Here is a 19293-nt window from a genome sequence, read left to right as displayed (position 1 = left end):
CCCATTTTTATTCATATTTGTTTCTTAATAGTAGAGAGAAACCAAAAGACAATGTTTTAAACAAATTGCAAGAGAAAATCCCAATTAGGTGGGAACAGAAAGAAGGTACAAGAAAAATGTGTACACATCTACCCATCCTAGAATTTACTGCATCAAATTTCCCAGTTTCAATGACAGCAGCACCACCAATTTATTTGAGGGTTTCATGGAAATTTTTTTAGGAACAAGACACTGTCAATGTCTCTCTACCAGAGGTTCTTTCTTCAGAGCTCAAATAATATTGCTAGTTGCTTACTCATCTTCAGCAGACTTGGTTTTTTGATCATCAGCTTTCTTGGCTACTCACACAGTTGGATGAGGTAGCAACTACTTCAGTGAGAAGAGCTGGGATATTGTTTTTACTCTGGTACAGGAGAATTACCAGGGAAAAATAAACTGAGAAATGATAAGACAAAGATAGAGCTCATTTATTCAATATAATTATTCCAGATGCAACTGAGTTTTTCCTGTGAGCGAACCCACTAAATCCAGTTAACCCAAGTTTGCTGTCATTTGCCTGTAACTCCTATCACACCGTTCATTTCTAAAACCCAAACCCCTTGTTCTAGTAAACATAGTAATAAAACCAGCTAAAAACCAAAACAAAAAAGTGATCTTTCAAACAAAAAGTGTTAAAACTGACAAATTATGCATTGTCTAATGTGATTAAGCAGTTTCCAGCTAGTGTTTTTTCCTTTTAATATTTCTGCAAACTTAAAGCTGGCCACCTCTTTCTTCTGCTTTTTGCTTCTACTGCTCTCTGTCCTAAGATAAATTATCATGTAAGTGTGTCTGAATACATCTTGATGTTTCCTGTACCTGAAGCTTTTTTTTTTTTTTCACTACTGTGAAGCCATCAAATTTAATTAATACCGGAAATATTGACTCAGTGCTAAGAGAAACATGATCTTTACATTAGAAATTCCTGTGGTAGTGATGCCAGCTCCCCATCTGCAGAGCAAGTCAGACACTGAATCTCAGAAAAAGTATTAGACAAGACTGTGGAAGGAAAAAAGCCTTAATAGTTCTGCTCAGTGCTGACTGTACAGCTCCTGCCAACTAATGAAGACTATACCAGCACCCTCCGATCTTATAAGTAATGATCCTGCTACGGTCACAGAGATGCTTTTAAAAATGTAGGGGAAAACCTGAGAAAGTTAAGGAAAGTGAAAAATTCAAGCAGCAGAAGATGGATAGAAGTTGAAGACTGAAAAAAAAATGGATAGATGAACTGAAACACAGCAGTAGGGGATGAAGAGATGTAAATGGAGGAAAAAAGCAAGGTATTATAAAATACTGTTGCGTTCAGAGTGAGCACATTACTGCATGTACTTCTTTAATTTGTAGAAAATTTTTAGAAGTAGAGAGGTTGACAAATGTGAGAATGTACAAGTGCTTGGCAAATCAAACAATCAGAAAGTCACTTCAGTCTATTTGAAACTGTGAATGTTACAAGCATATATTGTCAAAATGTCAGATTCAATTTGCAAATGACTCACCACAACAAAGAGCAAATAAGTAGCAAATGTAATTCTTCAGTCCATGCTTTAGCTACTATGGATATGAATGAATATGAAAGTATGCATTCTGTTCAATTTATGTTTGGCTAGTTTTATTGAGACCTTGCCAATACTACAGTTAAAGCAGCTAGATTACACGGCAACAATCCTAACCTGACACACAACATCTGGGTTGGGAAGAAATTAAATGGCATAGGATGGATTCAACTAGCTAATCTGGTGAAAGATCCCCAAATGCTATACTATGGTCACTTCTCATGATTGCTAGAGTATCAGTTTTGAATAAAGCAATAGGAAAGAAAACTGGCCAGACAAAACTTCCAAAATAATACAGAAACAACACTCAATCATTTTCCCCTTCCGTTTTTAATTAACTGTTTGGGACGCAACAGGTGAAATAATATGTGGATAAGAAAAACTCAAGTCATTAAATCAATATGAACTGAAGTATTTTAATAAGATCACTCTTGAGATACAGCTTTTAAATGTACCATATTTACATAACAAAGGAACCGTCCAGAGGAGAACAAAATGTATACATTAAATAGAGTTGTACCTGATTCTGTGGTAAGTTTAATTAATGTATCACAAGTAACTGATCACCTCGATTCAAAATTCTTGGTCATCAGGTTGCCTGTATCTCTTAAAGATGCAGCTAAAACATTAATCTAGGAGATTAATGGGCTCAAAAATAGTATGTTCACAATTTGCTTACAAAAACATTTCTTTTATATGATTTTATAATTTTAACCCATCATTAATCCTGAATGGCTTGTTCTCAGATCATGTGCTGGGCTAAGAAAGCATTAATTCCATGTATATTCCCTTCAAATCACCTTTGTGTGCAAAAGAAGCCTGGTTTAATCTACTTATGAATTTTATGCCAGCAGCATGGAAATGATTTTATGACAAAAACATGGCCAAAACCAGATAATAGTATTGGTTTCGTTTTGTTTTTAAGTGTACTGTGCTTTTGGTAAAACTTGTCAGGGCTAAAAGCATTAATTACTCACATAATATATTCATTATACTACTTCAGACTGAGAAGCTGGTTGTTTGGCATCTTCTCTCCAACATTATTTCTCTGACATTACATATAATTTCTGTCTGAACGTTCCCTACAAACTGACTGAAAACCTGTTCCTAGAAGTTTGGGGAGAAGAGAGATAATTATATCGTACAACCATAATATCAGTGTTACAAAACAACTGTTGTTTTTTTTCTTTGTTTGCTTTGAGAAGGAATGCAGACTTTATCACTCTCTACATCTCCTCCCCAAAATGATCAAAAACCTAATACTGATTTCCTGCAAATACAGGACTTTTAAACTGGACTAATTTGTGATATGGCATTACAGCAAAATGCAAGTTAGTGTTTCCTGATGTTTTGTCCCATATCTAATGTCTTTCAGTAGAGCTCTAGCTTTCATTGGTAGGACATAATTTTTCCCTTCTAGGTACACTGCCTCTGTTAGTCTAAGCTTCACTCTTTCTGTTCTTTTATTTCTTCTGAATGGCTGAGAAAACTTTTAAAATGACTGATAGACCCAAAGAGCCCATCGTTGGGCTTGGCATTATCCTTTCTAACGCTCACTGCTGTTTTAACCTCCTCCTTTCCTTCATAGGTGCCTGCTGTTTCTATCCTTGACACACCCCTCTCCAATCCTCTACCCTCCACTGGGTCTCCTGCAGTGGTTCAGATTCAGCAAAGCTCTGAAAATTCTTCTCCTCTCCTGCTTCATGCTTCACTCTCCGTATGTTTACCACCCTACCTACCACACAATTTTCCTATCCACATAGACTGTAATTTCCCCAGCACACTATGTTTATGCACTATTTAGCATGATAGTATAGACATCCCTATTCTCAATACCTACAAACCAACAGTCACAACAAATGTGATAACAATTTTTAACACATGCAGTGTTCTGCAAAACCAGCTGCTATGATTATTAATCACATAGATATATCTGTGCCAGATATTAAACTCTACTACTGCCCATAGCGTAACCCAGGGCTTCATATGAACTGCAGCATAGATATATCCTTATACACCACATCAGCTACTTAAGGATACAAAATTAAGAACAGATAGAGAACCCAGGAGTCCTGTCCCCTAGAATTCAACTATACGTCACTTACTTTTTAGTAAGTAGGCCAGCTCTTGTTATTAAGAAGTAAAGTTCTCTCAGTGAATTGCTTGATGTCTCTATGTGTCAGTTAATCCATCTCCAAACTTCACTGGCCAGTTGTTTCCCTCAGAAGTGAAAATGAGCTTTAAGTCATACACTCCTGTCAAGTTCTTTGAGCTCCTCATATATAAAATAATCTGCAAAACTGCAACAGCCTTAGTGTGTGAGCAGACCCCTGGGGAGACTCACTCCATCACTGACTCAATGCTGGCTCTTGAGTGCTGAAAATCCCTGCTGCAGCTCTGCTTCCTACCATGGCATGTATCTGACGAAACTCATAACAGCTGAGAATTTTCTGCAGTGTATGCTAAAGACATTTATTCTTGCAAGAAAGATTTTTCTGCTAGCATGGGACCTCACTTTCTAGAGAACTCATGCTGACTACAGTGGAAAAGACAATGAATGCTGGAGGCTGAATTGTCTTCGTAAGTGCATATGCAGTTAAAGAGGCCTAAGATTCAGTTTCAGTATTTTCCGTTTGGTGCTAGTTTCAGCACTTTCAGTTCTCCAGGCAGACAAGCAATGGTGCTAAATCCTTGCCTGTGTGAGTCAAAGGCTATGTCCTACTGACTTCAGCAGGTGTAAGCTTAACCAATCAGATGTAGGAGATATCACCTACTCATTACCAAGTTTCTGTCTCAGGTCAAACTGTCTTGGCCTTTACTCAGCTGTAAAAGGGAACTACACTCTCTGACACGTCTCTACTTCAGCCTCTGTAAAGCTATTTAACTTGTTTCTGCCAGGTAAGAATAAGAACTGTAAATACTCATGAAGCATGTCTGCAAAATGCCCCTGCAAATTAACTTCAGAGATGCTGGGTATTATGATCCATTCTTGCAATACTTTAACATGTCAAAAATTCCCAGCAGATGAGGCAAACCCAGGGCCAGCTCCAATCTTTTATTTAGATTCCAAACAAATACGATACTGCCAAATGACCAATCTTATGAGAACAGCTCAGGAGGATTAGCTTAGTAAATAGTCAACAACAACTTTCCCTCATGTTGCAATGACTTGTGTGTGGCAGAAGATGACTTTCTAATGGAATATTGAATTGCCTCCAGGAGCATCTGCCATGCCAATGAGCGTAATCTTGTTTCAGTATCCGTGCACTTATCACTGGGTCTTTGCTGACCCAGCAGCTTCAGACAGCAGTATAATTTTTTTTTAATCTCTATTTCTGAACATCTTGCTGCAATGGCTTTCAGCCTAGCATCACATTCATTCTTTAGGGAAATGCTGCTATTCAGCAGATATACAACAACTGGGAGCATTTGCAAGGTAGGTTCTAGGCACAGAGAAGCACATCATCTCACACAGAATCCCTTGAAAACTTGAGCTTCGTGATCCTGCAGTGCCGCAGTTTCCTTCAGAAATTATTCTCCCTTCTTCACTGAGAGAAACTGTACCAACAACCTCAGCTTGGCGCTAGTGAATGTTCATTCCTAACACTGCAGCTTGGAGAGAATTCAAAGTACTAGAAACACGATTAGGAGACTATAGTGATTGACTTGCCAAAAAAAAAAAAAAAGCTGAAATACATCTGGCTTGTGTTTAAGATGGTTTATCAAAGATAGACAAAATTTTAAAACTCAATTGAATAATTGCTCTCCACCTGCACAGTGCCAACAGGTTGTTACTCTGAATAACGAGATGGTGTCAGTAAAAGTGAGAACTGAGTCTAGACACTAGGAAATAGTGAAGAATTGTCTTCCCCAAAGGGAAACTGGAAGACTCAAACTGTGACAGTTACTTGGGTCTGGGCAATATCCTAGAAAATGACACTGGAACAAGTTGCCCAGAGAAGTGGTGGCTACCTTGAAAATGTTCAAGGCCAGGCTGGACAGGGCTTTACACAACCTGGTCTAATGGAAGGTGTCCTTGCCCATGGCAAGCAGGTTGGAACTAGATTTTTAAGGTCCCTTCCATCCCAAACCATTCTATGATTCTAAGAAAATGTCTAACAGAGAACAATAAAAGAACTAACTGTAGGAAGACTAATTAACCTAATAAGCTTTTTCCATCTTTAACTTCTGCAACTAAGCAGCAGCTTCCTGAATTTAGTATCGGCTATCTGTTGCTCTCCAGCTTTCTTTCATCAGTGCTATAAATGTGCAACAGAGTTAATAATTCTTCCATGTACGAGGAATTCCTCAGTCTTGGTCCAGTACCCCCATGGAGGAAATCTTTCCCAGTGACTTCAGTTGCACACATGGCAGGTCATAGCATGGCATTGTTTAGAATTTATTAAAAAAAATAATTTTGGAGACCACTACTTATTAATGGTGGGTGTTATTAACTTACAATTTAGTAGATCATAAAATTTCAAGAGTAGACTTTGGTGCCTAGAATTTTCTCCATGACAAGGTCTGTAAATTTTTCCTGAACTCTGACAAGATAAGCATCTAGCCAGTGTCTCTCTGTTGCAAAGCTAAATCTTGTGATCAGAGTAAAATCTGTACTCTAAGAATTAATCACTTTGGATTTCAGGTGCAAAAGCACCAGACACAATTGTACTGGGTCAGGTGCAGCAAAACCAGAGTGGGACCAGGGCTCCTGCCCCACACAGCTCCTGTGTTCTAAGAAATGGCACAAGCATGAAGGTGATTTAGAAGAAGGCTACATTAAAGTGGCATGAGATGGTTCGGGTCTTTCTTTATTGAGAAGGAAAATTGCCTTGCCAGAAAAAAAGAGGTGAAGACACGGCGTAACTTTTGTCATTTCACCTTCATGAAGTTATGCAAATTACTCTTCCAAGGTCTCAGGGTGAGCCAGAGCTCTGAGGCTTCTTCGTGTGTGAGACGACTGAGAAATGCTTTCCTGGGGGAGTCAAAGAATGAACTGATAGAAAGCTCAAGGATAAATACCCACTCCCCAGCCTTCAGCTTGTTATGGGAGCATTTGTTACAAAACCTGATCTCCATCCATGCCATTTTTTTTCTACCCAACACAGTGCTTAACTGAAGAGATGTTGACTTTACAAAGGTTAAAGGTGGTTGCCTCAACCAACAAATGGGATTTAGCAAGAGGGGAGGATTGTTGTTCTTTCTTCTTTCAGGAATGAAGTGTCAGGAAGACACAGGGGTCAAACAGGCCCCTGCTGAGCAGTGGAGTGATGGCACCAGCTGCAGAAGGTGCTGGAGCAGCGCAAGGCCCAAGCATTCTCACACTGGGAAAGGGTACGCCATCTCCTTTTCCCACATCTGAAGTTAGAGGAATAACAGTGAGAGCTCCACTGGGAAAACAGGGTCTGAGCAGTTTAACTCAGAATGCAAAGTGATGTGCAGGAATTGTCATGCCCTACAGATACACCTCTGCTCGGACCTTGTGGGGATTCCTGAATGGGAGCCTAAAGCTACTCCTGGATGAAGTGAATACTAGACTAACAGACAATCCTCCCTTCCCTTCTATCCCCCCAAGTATGTGTGCAAGGACATAAACATTGCATAATTAGCTAGATCTTTTTGTAGACTGAAAGTAGGACTGAAAAACAACAGACCTAGGCTTGAATATGTACAAACCCCTACTAACCTGTGTGACTGAAATAAGTGGGTGCTATATACATATGACAACACACAGACAGAATGTAAATGAAATACTTTGCGTTGGCAAAAAGTTCTGGACTCTAACTTAGATTCTGCAAGTGTCTGGAATATTTGCAGCATTCATAAATTCATTATAACCTGGCCTTTTAGAAGAGCAGCAGTCTGGGGGTTTTCTTCCTGACAGTGAGTAGGAAATATGCTTTAATGTTTATTCTCTAATACAACGCAGCAACAGATTTAGATATTTAGGAGAGTTCTTCCTAAAGAATTAATTAGATATCAGATATTTAGTATTTTGCAAGAAAGTCAAGATTCAAGTGATAGAACAGAATACTATGTTCTTGTTCAGAAAGATCTGGACTAAACCCACTTGATTTCTTGGAAAAGACCAAGCTCTAAGAACAACAAATATATCAGCATAAGAACACCTCCCCCCCCCCCCCCCCCCCCCCCGATTCCTTGAAATGTTACAATTCTGAATTATACAGAAGCCAAATAAAAGTATCACTTAAGCTTCTGTGAAAAATGAAGGCTCTGTGTCCATCTGTTAAATCTCTGTCTACGAGAGAACGCAAAACCCAGCACAAATGGTGGGAAGAAGGGAAAAGCAGCGCACAGAACATATAGCAAGACCTAGGGGAATAAGTATTGGAAATGGTTGCAAGCAGATTATGGAAACACAGAACACATGCACACATAAATTGTCATTAAAAACATGGAGAACAACATTGAGAGAAGTTGCAGTAACCCTAGCACAGCAGAGTTTTGGGCATTCCCAGATGCCACACTTCCGTGAAAAAGAGATTGAGAACAGATTCCCTGTTAATGTCTTTTCAACTGTGATGGCTCTAGGGTCCAAGAATCTGCTTTCTGTTAGGAAAAACTATAAAACTTTCAACAAAAGATGAAAAACATCTCTTCCATTGCCATAAAAGCAGGAGATTTTCTTGCAGGAAGGAGTGGCATCTTGAAAATTCCCTTGAAAGTATACTACAGAAAGAGTAACTGCCACTGGCAGCAAACTCCAATTCTCAGCAAATACATGTGTTACAAACCTAACAAAACAAACAATCACTCAAAACGTTACATGTGTGCACAAGCCAGGTTTAATAATTTTTTTAAACTTAAGGTTGGGCCTTGAGTTATATATAATGAGTGAACTCCTTTCTTATTTCCCACTTTAGTTCTTGAAATTTGGCATCTGTTGAATTCTGTGTTAGGGCTTTTTCCAAATTCAAGACTTGGGGAATTTTGTTAACAGTGCAATAAAAATAACTTCATAGTGTTACAGGGAAACATTAAAGCCTTTTTTGTATGCTGCTCTTTCCCTTTTAAAAAAAAAATACAGACATGGTTTCTTTAAAAGGCTCCATCTGCAAATCCCATTAGATGTGCATATAAGGTTTCAGATGATTAATAGTTGCCTGCTTTGCTTTGGTTGGAGGGACTGAGTGTATGTATGTTAACCCCTCCCTCCCCTCTCACATTTCACTTCACAAACTTGTCACTCTCTCCCCAGCACAGTATTTAAAAAGTGTTTCGCTCATGTCCAGCACTTCACAAGGAAGCAAGCTTCAGGCCTTGGGAAGCAGTTCAGGGCAATCACTGCATAGATCTGATTACTGTTTTCCAGTTGGGACAATGAAGATATTTAGAAGAGTTCCCAAAGTAACAAATCTGCAACAGCATAAAACCCTCAAACAAGCTGTTGTTTAGGGAGGAAATCTATTCTGTAAAATTTGGAAGATTTCCCCTCTGCTCCTCTTCTGGTTTTGAAGCCTGAGCTATAACCAGTCACGAACACTGGAGTGTGAACAGGATTGGAAGCAAATGGATCCCACCAGCAGCAGCTGCATGCGCAGTCCACAACCTCCTGCCCCACTTTGGGGGTGCCTGCGAAGCACCCATGCGGATGTCACCACAGCTTCAGGGCTGAACCACTACCCACCAGCACCATTCTCTTTCCATCAAAAATCAGATTTTGCTACTTACTCAGATTTCTCAACCTCCTGCCTGGTGACTGCTCCCCATAGCTTCCCATGTGAGGAGCGAGCATTTGTGGAGCAGCACACCTCTTTCCAACACTCTGACTGGCATTTTGCAGCAACTGAGGCCAGAAGACGACTAAATCCAGGACTGGCTTTGGGTTCTGGGGAGTCAGAAGGCAGCAGCCCAAATCTAGTGAGTGCGACAGTGGGTATGAATGAAGATGATGAGGTACCAGTAAATACTACAAGTGAGACTGAGAAAAAGTCATCCAAAAGAAAAAAGGAAAACTCAGGTAGGTGATACGAAATCAGGGTTGTGGGATAGTACAGGCTATAGAATCAGAGCACCTGTGAGATTAGAATTTAAGAAATAAAGCTGATGAGGAAAACATTCTGTAATTCTTGACTGGGGAAAATTACACAATAACAACATTGAAACTAAATGGCTTATTCTTTGATGACCTCTGGTGCTTGTATTTCAGTCCTGCACATCTTGTTTACTGAACCAGGCATTTTACTCACCAGCACAATGCACATTTGCTGTAACTAAACAGGAACCACATGGCATGTGTAAACTGAGCTGAAAGTTCTAGGATGTGGAGTTATATATTGCATACCTTGCCATTTGTCCAAGTGTAAGAGAACGGCAGTGAAAGAGCATCTTGAGCTGCCTGTGCTAGTTGGAAATGTTGTACTAGGATTTTGACATCTCAGTTTATCATAAGAAGTACAAGATGCAAAGTATTCCTTTAGATATAAATTCTATTTGGCCTCACTAAATATTAAATGTTTTTATGTCAAAACAGGAGGTACTACGAGTTTGCCCATCAGTACAACGTCCAACAACGCAGAAAATGTAGATAGTTTTCATTGTGTCATCCTAGCTAGCAAAACACATTTTTTCTACAGTGCAATATTCAATAATTTCACAGTTACACCACCTCTGGTGTGCTGCTGTCTCAAATCCAGATATGTGACATACACATAAAATTGTTTTCTCCCAAGGAAGCTGTTAAAATTTAAGATGCTTATATGCATTCATTTGCTATAGTGTTAATTTACAAGCTACAGTGTGTTTTTTTCCCATAGCACTGCTATGAAGTGGGGAATATTTTCCAGTATCCCTGTTTTACAAGTAAAGAACACAGTGATAAAAATATTTATTTATTTTTAGGTTTTACAGGCTGGCTACAGAAGAGCCACCTCTAATACAACTTTCATTTATCCATTTTGCAATTTAAACAAGCTGGTATTCATGCTCTCTGTCACGCAATTAGTCCTAATCTCTGTTCTCTTCCCTGTCAGGGAACACATAAAATAACTAATATTCCCGACCTCTTTATGCCCAGAATCTGGTTTACTGCCCTCAGTTAACTGTTTTATCTTTAGAAAGCAATCTTTGTAGAATTTAAGTTCATTTCTATCGAAAAAGCATGTTTGGGGCAAAAATTTCCTAAAATCCCAAATGCAAAGAAGCTTAAAAAAAATTTAAAAGTGAATAATGTTTTTATTAAAACATTTGCTAGTCATAGGTAAACAGCAGATTTCAGTGTACTCAGATTAGAGGGATATCCTTATTCTTTAAGAGACTGATTCCAAAGCACATTTCCCTTTTTTAAGTAGAAGACAAATGTTCCTTCTGTTCTCTATTACCAGCACCCTTGACATTTTCTTTTCATGCTTGCTGCTGTCCCATATACTTTTCCTTACAGGGAAGCTGTAAGCAATGACATCACTGAAAGGTATGGTGTCTCCTACCTTCTAGCAACTGTTGCTGTCTGTTGAAGTTGTTACTCTAGCGAATGAAGAATAATGAAAACATCTCAAAGTGGATTCCATGGCTTTTCGTTTCACTCCCTTCTTTGCTTACCAGACAGCAGATAGAATTATTTTATATCCCTCCTGCAAGGTTTTCCTTCTTTCTGTCCCCAGACAAAATAAAACAAATGAGGGGAAAAATTCTATGAGCAATTTTATTGTGCTTTCCTTCACTTTTACAGCCGTTCCAGAAATGTAGCTGGACGTATCGCATAGTGATTCTTTATTCTAAGTAGAACATAAGTCATTTCTCTCCTCTTGAGAATTTTCCTTCATGCTTTTCTAAAAATCTAGGTACCCAGAGCCTTCTCTTCAGAGATTGGGCTAGTAAAGAAAAATATATTGAAATCACTTGAAGACAAAACATACAAAATAAACTATTTTCTTTAGCTGGTGCCTTATCCACCACAATTTTACCTGAACTGTAATACAGATACAGCATTACCATGATTTGTTTACTAGTGTGTGCAAAAACCTTTGGTTCTTGTGAAGACCCTAGTCATTATAAGATACACAGTGAAGATCCTGGAACATGGCTCTTTGCAGAGTGTTCTGAGAAAAGTCTAAAATAAACATATTTCTCAGACAAATAAGCAGAATGGTTTAAAAATAATAAAAAAGCCTGTCAATCTTTAAAACTTTATTTGAAGCACAGATATATTAAAAACCTTTAAAGAATGGCTTTGTTATGGCAACAACAACAGTGGCATCTGCTACAAGTGCTCAGGAATAAACATACACACACCTTTCCCTTCCACTACAGACTTTAGTTATTTAGAATGCCGTATTCAGTCTTGACTTCACAGGCTCACCAAATAACACTAGGTTAACTTCTATCTTCAGGTCAACTTTCACAGCTGCCTCTGCTGTCCATCGACAAGCCACAGCCATTAACATTTTCAAATAAAATTTCAATAAAGTTTGTCTGACCTGTCCTAAATTGTACTTGCATTATTATGCACTTGAAGTCTCTAGATCTCCAACAATAGCAATATAATACATAACAGAATTCAGACAGATTTATTTTATGTGAATGAAACAATACAGAATATTAGTGAGGTTACAGTAGAAATGAGAATGTGATAACAGTCCGTAATGACTCCCTTAATAACATTAGACATACAGTGTCCTTGTCTGAGGAATTCTGGAAAATTTTATATTAAAAATCTGAATTCCCAAATCTGCCAACTTTTCTCAGTCTTGCCCCTAACTGTAAAGAGGATTTTCTAAGCTTGCAATTCACATCTACAGTCATGGTGGCATAAAAAGCAGTAGGTAAGAGTAGATAGCAGCAGGCAGCAGCAAATAACCTGAGAAGGACTGAAAAGCAAAGCACAGGCAAGTCCCTGATCAGTTTAAAGTGGTCTGGGTGCAGAACGTCTTGTGTCATAGCCCTCTGCCTGCACCCTCCATTGAGCATTATTCCGTGTGGTGCACACTGAAGTAACTTTTGGATACTTTAACATCAGCTGCCAAATGAATCCACCATTTATAAAGTCACTTTATTTGCCCAATGTTCCTGACAGCTTTCAGAATTTTATATTCCATAACAGCAAAATCTATCAGTGTCTTACTACTTGATTTAATTGCTTAGAATAAATATGCCCTCAAAGTCTTTAGTATGGGGAAAAAAGTAACACTGTGTAGATGTTTCGTATTTTTATTTTACTTTCTTCTACTGAGGGTAAAATTTCAGACATCTACAGTAGTTTGTAGAATAACAAACATGAGGTGCATTGATCTGGGCTGTGGATCACCACAAACATCTAACAAGCAGGTAGGATCCTCCACATACAGGCATTAGTGACCCACATACTTCTGTGCCTAAGCTGCTCTCTAAGCAATACAAGTACCCTCTGTGGTGACAAAATCCTGTATCTGCAGAGTGCAGAGTCCTTACGCCTTCCTCCAAAGCATTGTGTACTGGCTATTTTTAGTAAACCAGTTCAACCCAGTGAGGGAGAGTGAGTACTACTTCATGAGACCAGATTCTCCAACTCAGTTATGCTGGTTGTAAGCACAAAGAAAGCCTGACTTCTGTTGAACAGCTCCAAATGATGAATTTGGCCCATTGTTTTGCAGGGAACAGGTTGCCTCTTCATACACACATGTATGTATTAGTGCCTGACAGAGTTTTTGTTGGGAAACTTTATAGCATAGGAACATGTACTATTTGAGTTCCTACACCTATTCTGATGCAGCCCTGGGGAAAGGAAGCTGTTCAGTTCAACCACACACTGAAACTGGTTGAGATCCTGCAAGTATGCATGCTTCATGGTAGAGACGCAGATCTTCCTGTGATTCCTGAGCAGGTTTGGGGTTTTTTTTTTAAACTGGCAGTAGAGTAGGAAAATCTTTCCAAATCAATTTGTCCTTTCACACAACATTTGCCATTTTGCACATTCTGTTGTCAAAATTCTGAGGCAACTAGGCCTAATTTCCACTTTTGGAATATCACAAAACCTCCACCCATGAATAACCGTATGTCTCTTTACAACACCATGTGGCAAACAGCCTCAAAGCTACACATCCTCCTCTGTTCCCAGAAATACTTAGCTATTTAAAAATACTTTTTTTTTTTTTTTTTGAGATAAGGACTGGTAAAACTGCCCCTTAGAAAGCATGTCCTTCGCACAGGGGTAAGTGGTGAGCTCACATGCATATTCAGGTTGCGTTAGCTGTGTTTATCCCAGGTTAATTTGACAGAGGTGGCTTTAGTTCCTGCAGTGTGTTAGTGGCACTGGAAAGCTGCTTCACCCCTCCATATGTTTGCTAGGGGAGCAGAGACCCAGGGGGAAGCTCTTGAGACCAAGGCTCCCAGAATCTGGTGGCAAAGTTCCCAGCAAGAGATCTACACTTCAAATCCTGCTTCCCCACCACTCTCTGAAAAGTCACATTTGTTAGCCTTTGGGAAACATGCAATGGTGTGTTTGTCCAGTAAGAGATTAAGAATGAAGGGGATTGTACAACTATGGGCAAAAGCATGGGGAGAAACTTCTGGGGTTTTCATACTGTCCCCAAATTTGGGGGGATTTTTGAAGTAAGAACAATGTTGATGCAAACAAGACTATTGTCCTTGAAGTGGAGAGCAGTACAGCTGCAGCATGGGATACACTGTTCCCTGGGTGCATTATCACTAATGGGAGCTACGTTTGATATCTCTATTTCTGACGGACAGAGCTCAGATCAGATCAATCATGAAGCCTACAGCCACACCTGATAGATTTTTCCAGCTTTATTACTTTGGCAACCAAAGGGACCTCTAGAAGATGATGTTGCATGTTGTGCTCATTGCCAACATTTTGTATATAATTTCTTTGTAGAAATATTATGCTAGGATACACAGAACTTCGTTGCACATTGGTTACACACAAAAATTAAGTAATTAATCCTCAGCGTAACAAAAAACCTACTAGCATCTTCAGTTCAGGGAATCTGGCCAACCACGGGAGCAAGCGGGGAAAAAGAGTCAAGGAACTTGTAAGACAGACTCCCTGAAAGATTGGCAGTTTGGGCTTCACTCACTGAAACAAGTGCATTTTCCCTTGCATTTTAAAAACACTAGAAAAAAAGGAAAAAATAGATTGCCACAGTCTCAAGCAAAATCAGTTTGTGCTTGCTTTTTAGCATAATTTGTACAGCATCCCTTTGGCTATGGCTTGAAATTTGTGTTTCAAATATGACTCTTGACCACATTGAAGCCAAGTGCACCAACAGCAAAAAAGTTTTTCAGGGCAGCACAGTGACAAGGATGATACTGAGGCCAATCATGCACACAGATACCAGATCTTATAGTTTTAATTTAGCAAGGATTAGAAGAAGCTCAAAGTGTAGAGTATTATGTGCCAATTCAAAGAACACTGGTTCTCTGGTGTTGCTTGTTTTACCATGTTCCTCCCTGCCCCCCAATGTTTTCAGCCCATATACTAGCTTAGGGTGCTTACTAAGTGACTTTACCTTACGCCCTGCACCAGAGTTGTCACCATGCACTCTAAGATATTACACATCATATACACAAAGTGCTAGCTTTGCTGCCTGTTGCTGGGTAGATCAGGGGAAAGCAATGATATGTATATAAGGAATGAAAGTAAAGATGTGGGGAAGGAAATGATTTTGATGCAATGATAGCAAGGAATGAGAGCTTCCTTCCCATAGCTGCTCATCCCTGACCTCACAGACCCAGGCCTGCGCTTCTGCAGTTTTGACAACATACCCCTTCCTGACTCTGAGCTGTCCCACTTCTGTCCCCTTGGACCCAAGACTGGCAAGCAACACTGATAAGTCATGCTGAGCTTGAGGGTGCATAACACGAATTTCTTCCAACTTCCACTGAGCACTTCAATTAGTAGTTTATATCAGACCTCTGCAATACACACGTTCACACAAATCAATGTAACTGCAAATTACACAACATGTGCTTGCCTCTTAGAAAACCAGAACTCAAGCAACAAGGCAGAAACGAGCAGCAAATCACGGAAGGAAAGGACAGCTTTCACAAAGGAGCAGCTACGGGAGCTGGAAGCCGAATTTGCCCACCATAACTACTTGACAAGGCTCAGGAGATACGAGATAGCTGTGAACCTGGATCTCACTGAGAGACAAGTACTTCCTGAATCCCTGCCTCCCCAGATTCCTCTTCCTCCACCACAACTTCTTTCTAAAGCTAAAAAACAGATATGTTACTCAAGAGTGTAATTTTGCAATGGCACAGAGGTATTTTAATGCAAAGCTTCCACATTCTTTTAAAACACATTTGTTACAAATTTCTGCAAGTAGTTAATAAAAATATCTTTATCTAAACTGAAGATACATTTGGGGATAACCAATACCTACTGAGCTGTTGTTTACTACTGTTCATTGACATATCAATATGTACTAAGGCTTACAGATGTAATAGAGATCACCTTAGACTGTGAGTACCAGGAAATTATGAATAATATATGTTCAATACATGCATTCTTCCTGGATCGGGTAGTATTCTGAGGTGATAAGGAAAGACAAAAATGCAGAGTTCCATGGAGAGAGATATTTCTGTTCTCTCATTGTGATCTCAGTCAGGGTTTCCTTATCAAAGCTTAGTGGACAATAGAGGAATTGCTCAATTAAGTGAAGCAAATTATAATTCCTGAAGCATTAGATTGGATGGACTAGATGTTAAAAGACATTAGATGCACTGTGCCCATTGGATTGACGTTTATTTGACATAAAGACAGATACCATGCAAAGCACTTTTACTGCCTTTGCAGGTCTCAGAGAAACATCTGCATGGAATAGTTTAGAAAGAATAAATCCTGCCTTTGTTAGAGAGATGGATTCTTTAAACTTGTGAGGTTCCTTTCACCTTTTCTTCTAGAATTCCACAAAAGAGTTGTCTGTTGATACACACGTATATGCATAGGTCTGCTTATACAGCTCAGATTGGGTCAATAAGTAATTATTGCCTTTTTATCACCCAGGTCAAAGTATGGTTTCAAAACAGAAGGATGAAGTGGAAACGTGTTAAAGGCGGGCAACCAGTGTCCCCACATGAACGGGACACAGAAGATGTCGACTCTGCTGCATCTCCCAGCTCTGACTAGTCCTTTTGGCAATGGAAGAGGAATATGGAGAAAGTAACTGATCAGAAAGTGGATGCAACACTGCTCTGGGTCAGCTACACCATGAGATGATCCTGCTTGCAAAACCTGTAGTCCTGTGTCTTTAAAAGGTTGTATGATGCTTTAGGTTACAGAGGCAATTAAAGAAAACAGTAGGAAAAAGCCAGAGGGCATGATTTTGATTTTTGTCTGAATGAATTTAACTCTCTCTGGAATTGTCTTACTACCACAGATGTGTCTTCAGAATAAAAGTTAACAGACACTGAATACAAAACAGGAGTAATGTTGTCTAGGTTCTCAAACTCTCAGAAAATACAGGTTGCCAGTCAGCAAGTGATAATGCAACTGTATTCTCATCCAGCCTTTCCCTGCTCATATCTATTAATTCTGCATTTGGACTTGACAAGGCACATTTTCCTTGTGCCTTACTTTAAGAGAAATAAACACTTTGATAGTCACTGATTTTTCTTGCAATATGAACACCTGTATGGCTAGGCAGTAAGATTAAAAAATAAAAATCTGAGACCAGAACTATATACACAGGATTCTGCTTACCAATTTCTGAAGAGATGGCTTTCACATTGACGGTCCAAGAAGACAGTTCCCTTGTTGATGGTAGCAGTTTGCAGAGGAAAATTTCTTTCAAGCTTACTGTAAATCCTGAAATTAAATTGCTAGATCTAAGTTTCAAATATTTTTTCAAAGCAGTCATTACCAGATGTCACAGCAGGTACAGCAGAGGTTAAGCCCTCAACCATCAACACAATAGCTATCACTATTTTGTTTTCAACATTTAAATCTATTTTAACTAAAGGGAAACTACTCTTTAGTGCTGCATTTCTTTTGGATTTATGGAATGTCTCTGGAAACCCACAGTTTTCTTTGTGAATTCAGGATTGCCAGGAGAAGCAGAAAACAATGTTGTCTGGAGTGATTTAACTGAGTTTACTGTCTACTAATTCTTGTTTCATTTTTCATTAGAGACAAAACTTTCCTCCAAATAAACATGTATATGTGTATATTTAAATTACATATAAAAGCATCTGTTAATCTAGGCACTGTGTGGCTTTTCACTCATTACTTACTGTCCTCTAAATCAGTATCTGGATTTATGAAATTTACAGTTAAGTGACCAACTTAGCCCTTTTTGCAAACTTCCCGTTAATAGGTTATTTTTTGAGAAACTTTTTTTTAGTGTTTATAACTGATCAAGTATTTCATACAAATTAATACTATCTGTGCTTTTCAAAACATGTAAACATATTGTGGTTTTGATCACCTCTGCTTTTGGCAGGGTTTGAGGACACCAAGAAACTTTACCAGCAGTCTTTAAAGCCACTAAAGCTGACACAGCCAACTACCCATACTTCTAATACAAACAATACGTAAAAGAAGCTTTCTGATACAGAATCATAAACTGCCATGGCACCATCAGAAGTTTTAAGAACACTTTCACTTGAAATAATCCCCCCTTTCAGCCATAACTTGTAGTATATCAAATTATGAAGTTTTAGAAAAGCATAGTGCCCATTTCTATTTCTTTTGTCTTTTTATTTAATGTACTGATGCTGTATTTTAAACAGAATTTTACACTAGCATATCACACTGACTCTTGAGAATACTGACACTTTGGTTTAAATATTTGAAAGGTAACCATTATTTGCAGCTGTGGCATACTTCCTGCCTTTCATCTTACTCTGATGCATTGTTATTGGGGTTTAATGTGGACTGCAGATATGCTGGATATAAAGTTGCATATCTGAATAATAGGTTTATAAAGTTATCTGTGGTTATTCCACTTGTAAAAGACCTCAAAATAGATAAATATCAACTGGGGGTTTTTCTGGAACAGAAATGCTGTATTCTTTTCAAAGACCTGATTACTGTATCTACTAAGAAAAAACTTCCATTACATTATTTTTTTTAACACTTCCAAATTCTATGACAGATTAAAAAAAATGAACAGTTTAGAGTATGTATTTGTGAAAAAACAATTAAAAATTAAATAATTTAAAAAAAAATTCTTTAAGATAAAGAAACTTGAGAAGTGAAAAGTTATACAAGGCATTTTCAACTTCAAACCAAACCCAGCAGGTAGAATGGAGAAAGGAGAATCTCTCATTAAAAAGAGAGTCATTAAATCTATTATGTATTTCACAAACTGAAGATTGAGAATTCTTTCAGCATTCCATGGCAACAATGAAACACCAGGTGTTTCATGATGTTTATGCACAGGGAAACAAGGGCCTTGCTTTGCAGGACATTCCTTATTAGCTTGAGGGACAAGGCACCTCCAAGCCAGCCCTCTGCAACAGCAGCTGCTTGACACTCACCGGCCAGCAGGACAAGGGAGCTAGCTGTGTTACTGTACAGTTTCCTGCACCATACTACTTCCAGCATGCCTACAACTCTTACCTATTATGAACAAAACAAAACACACACCCCCCACACAAAAAAAAAAAAAAAGAAGAAAACTGCATCACTGATGTTTCACAGGGCCTCTGCACAAACTGTGCTGTGATCACAGCATGGATGCAAACATACGTAAATCTTGTGAGTGTATTCACGGAGGGGTATTCCTATTACTTCTCAGAC

General features: G+C 38.8%; 1 protein-coding gene and 1 long non-coding RNA gene across 3 annotated transcripts; one reads left to right on the top strand and one right to left on the bottom strand.

Annotated features, from left to right (window-relative positions):
* The first annotated feature begins 8874 nt into the window (after positions 1 to 8874).
* On the top strand, positions 8875 to 17753 carry MEOX1 (mesenchyme homeobox 1). Of its 2 annotated transcripts, none has more exons than XM_074892413.1 (3): positions 8875 to 9576; positions 15531 to 15703; positions 16558 to 17753. In XM_074892413.1, the coding sequence occupies exons 1-3, from the start codon at positions 9126 to 9128 to the stop codon at positions 16678 to 16680; spliced, it is 747 nt and encodes a 248-aa protein (XP_074748514.1). In that variant the 5' UTR covers positions 8875 to 9125; the 3' UTR covers positions 16681 to 17753. The 2 variants fall into 2 exon arrangements, with proteins under 2 accessions (XP_074748514.1, XP_074748515.1); XM_074892414.1 differs by having other exon boundaries at positions 15531 to 15814; positions 16558 to 16672.
* LOC141953666 (uncharacterized) lies at positions 11243 to 17361 on the bottom strand. Its single transcript, XR_012631956.1, has 2 exons — positions 17254 to 17361; positions 11243 to 11425 (listed from the first exon to the last, which is right to left on the bottom strand). It is a non-coding gene; the product is annotated as an uncharacterized LOC141953666 (long non-coding RNA).
* Positions 17754 to 19293: the final 1540 nt, after the last annotated feature.

The sequence above is a fragment of the Strix uralensis genome, chromosome 22 (genome assembly GCF_047716275.1).
Source record: "Strix uralensis isolate ZFMK-TIS-50842 chromosome 22, bStrUra1, whole genome shotgun sequence".
Taxonomy (NCBI): Eukaryota; Metazoa; Chordata; class Aves; order Strigiformes; family Strigidae; genus Strix; species Strix uralensis.
This window is presented reverse-complemented; position numbering and strand designations above follow the sequence as displayed.

Bases quoted from the DNA above. Each gene is read 5' to 3' on its own strand.
- MEOX1 (XM_074892413.1), top strand. From the start codon at position 9,126: ATGGATCCCACCAGCAGCAGCTGCATGCGCAGTCCACAACCTCCTGCC. The intron at 9,577-15,530 runs GTAGGTGATACG...CTTGCCTCTTAG, and splicing joins AAGAAAAAAGGAAAACTCAG to AAAACCAGAACTCAAGCAAC. The intron at 15,704-16,557 runs GTACTTCCTGAA...TTTATCACCCAG, and splicing joins TGGATCTCACTGAGAGACAA to GTCAAAGTATGGTTTCAAAA.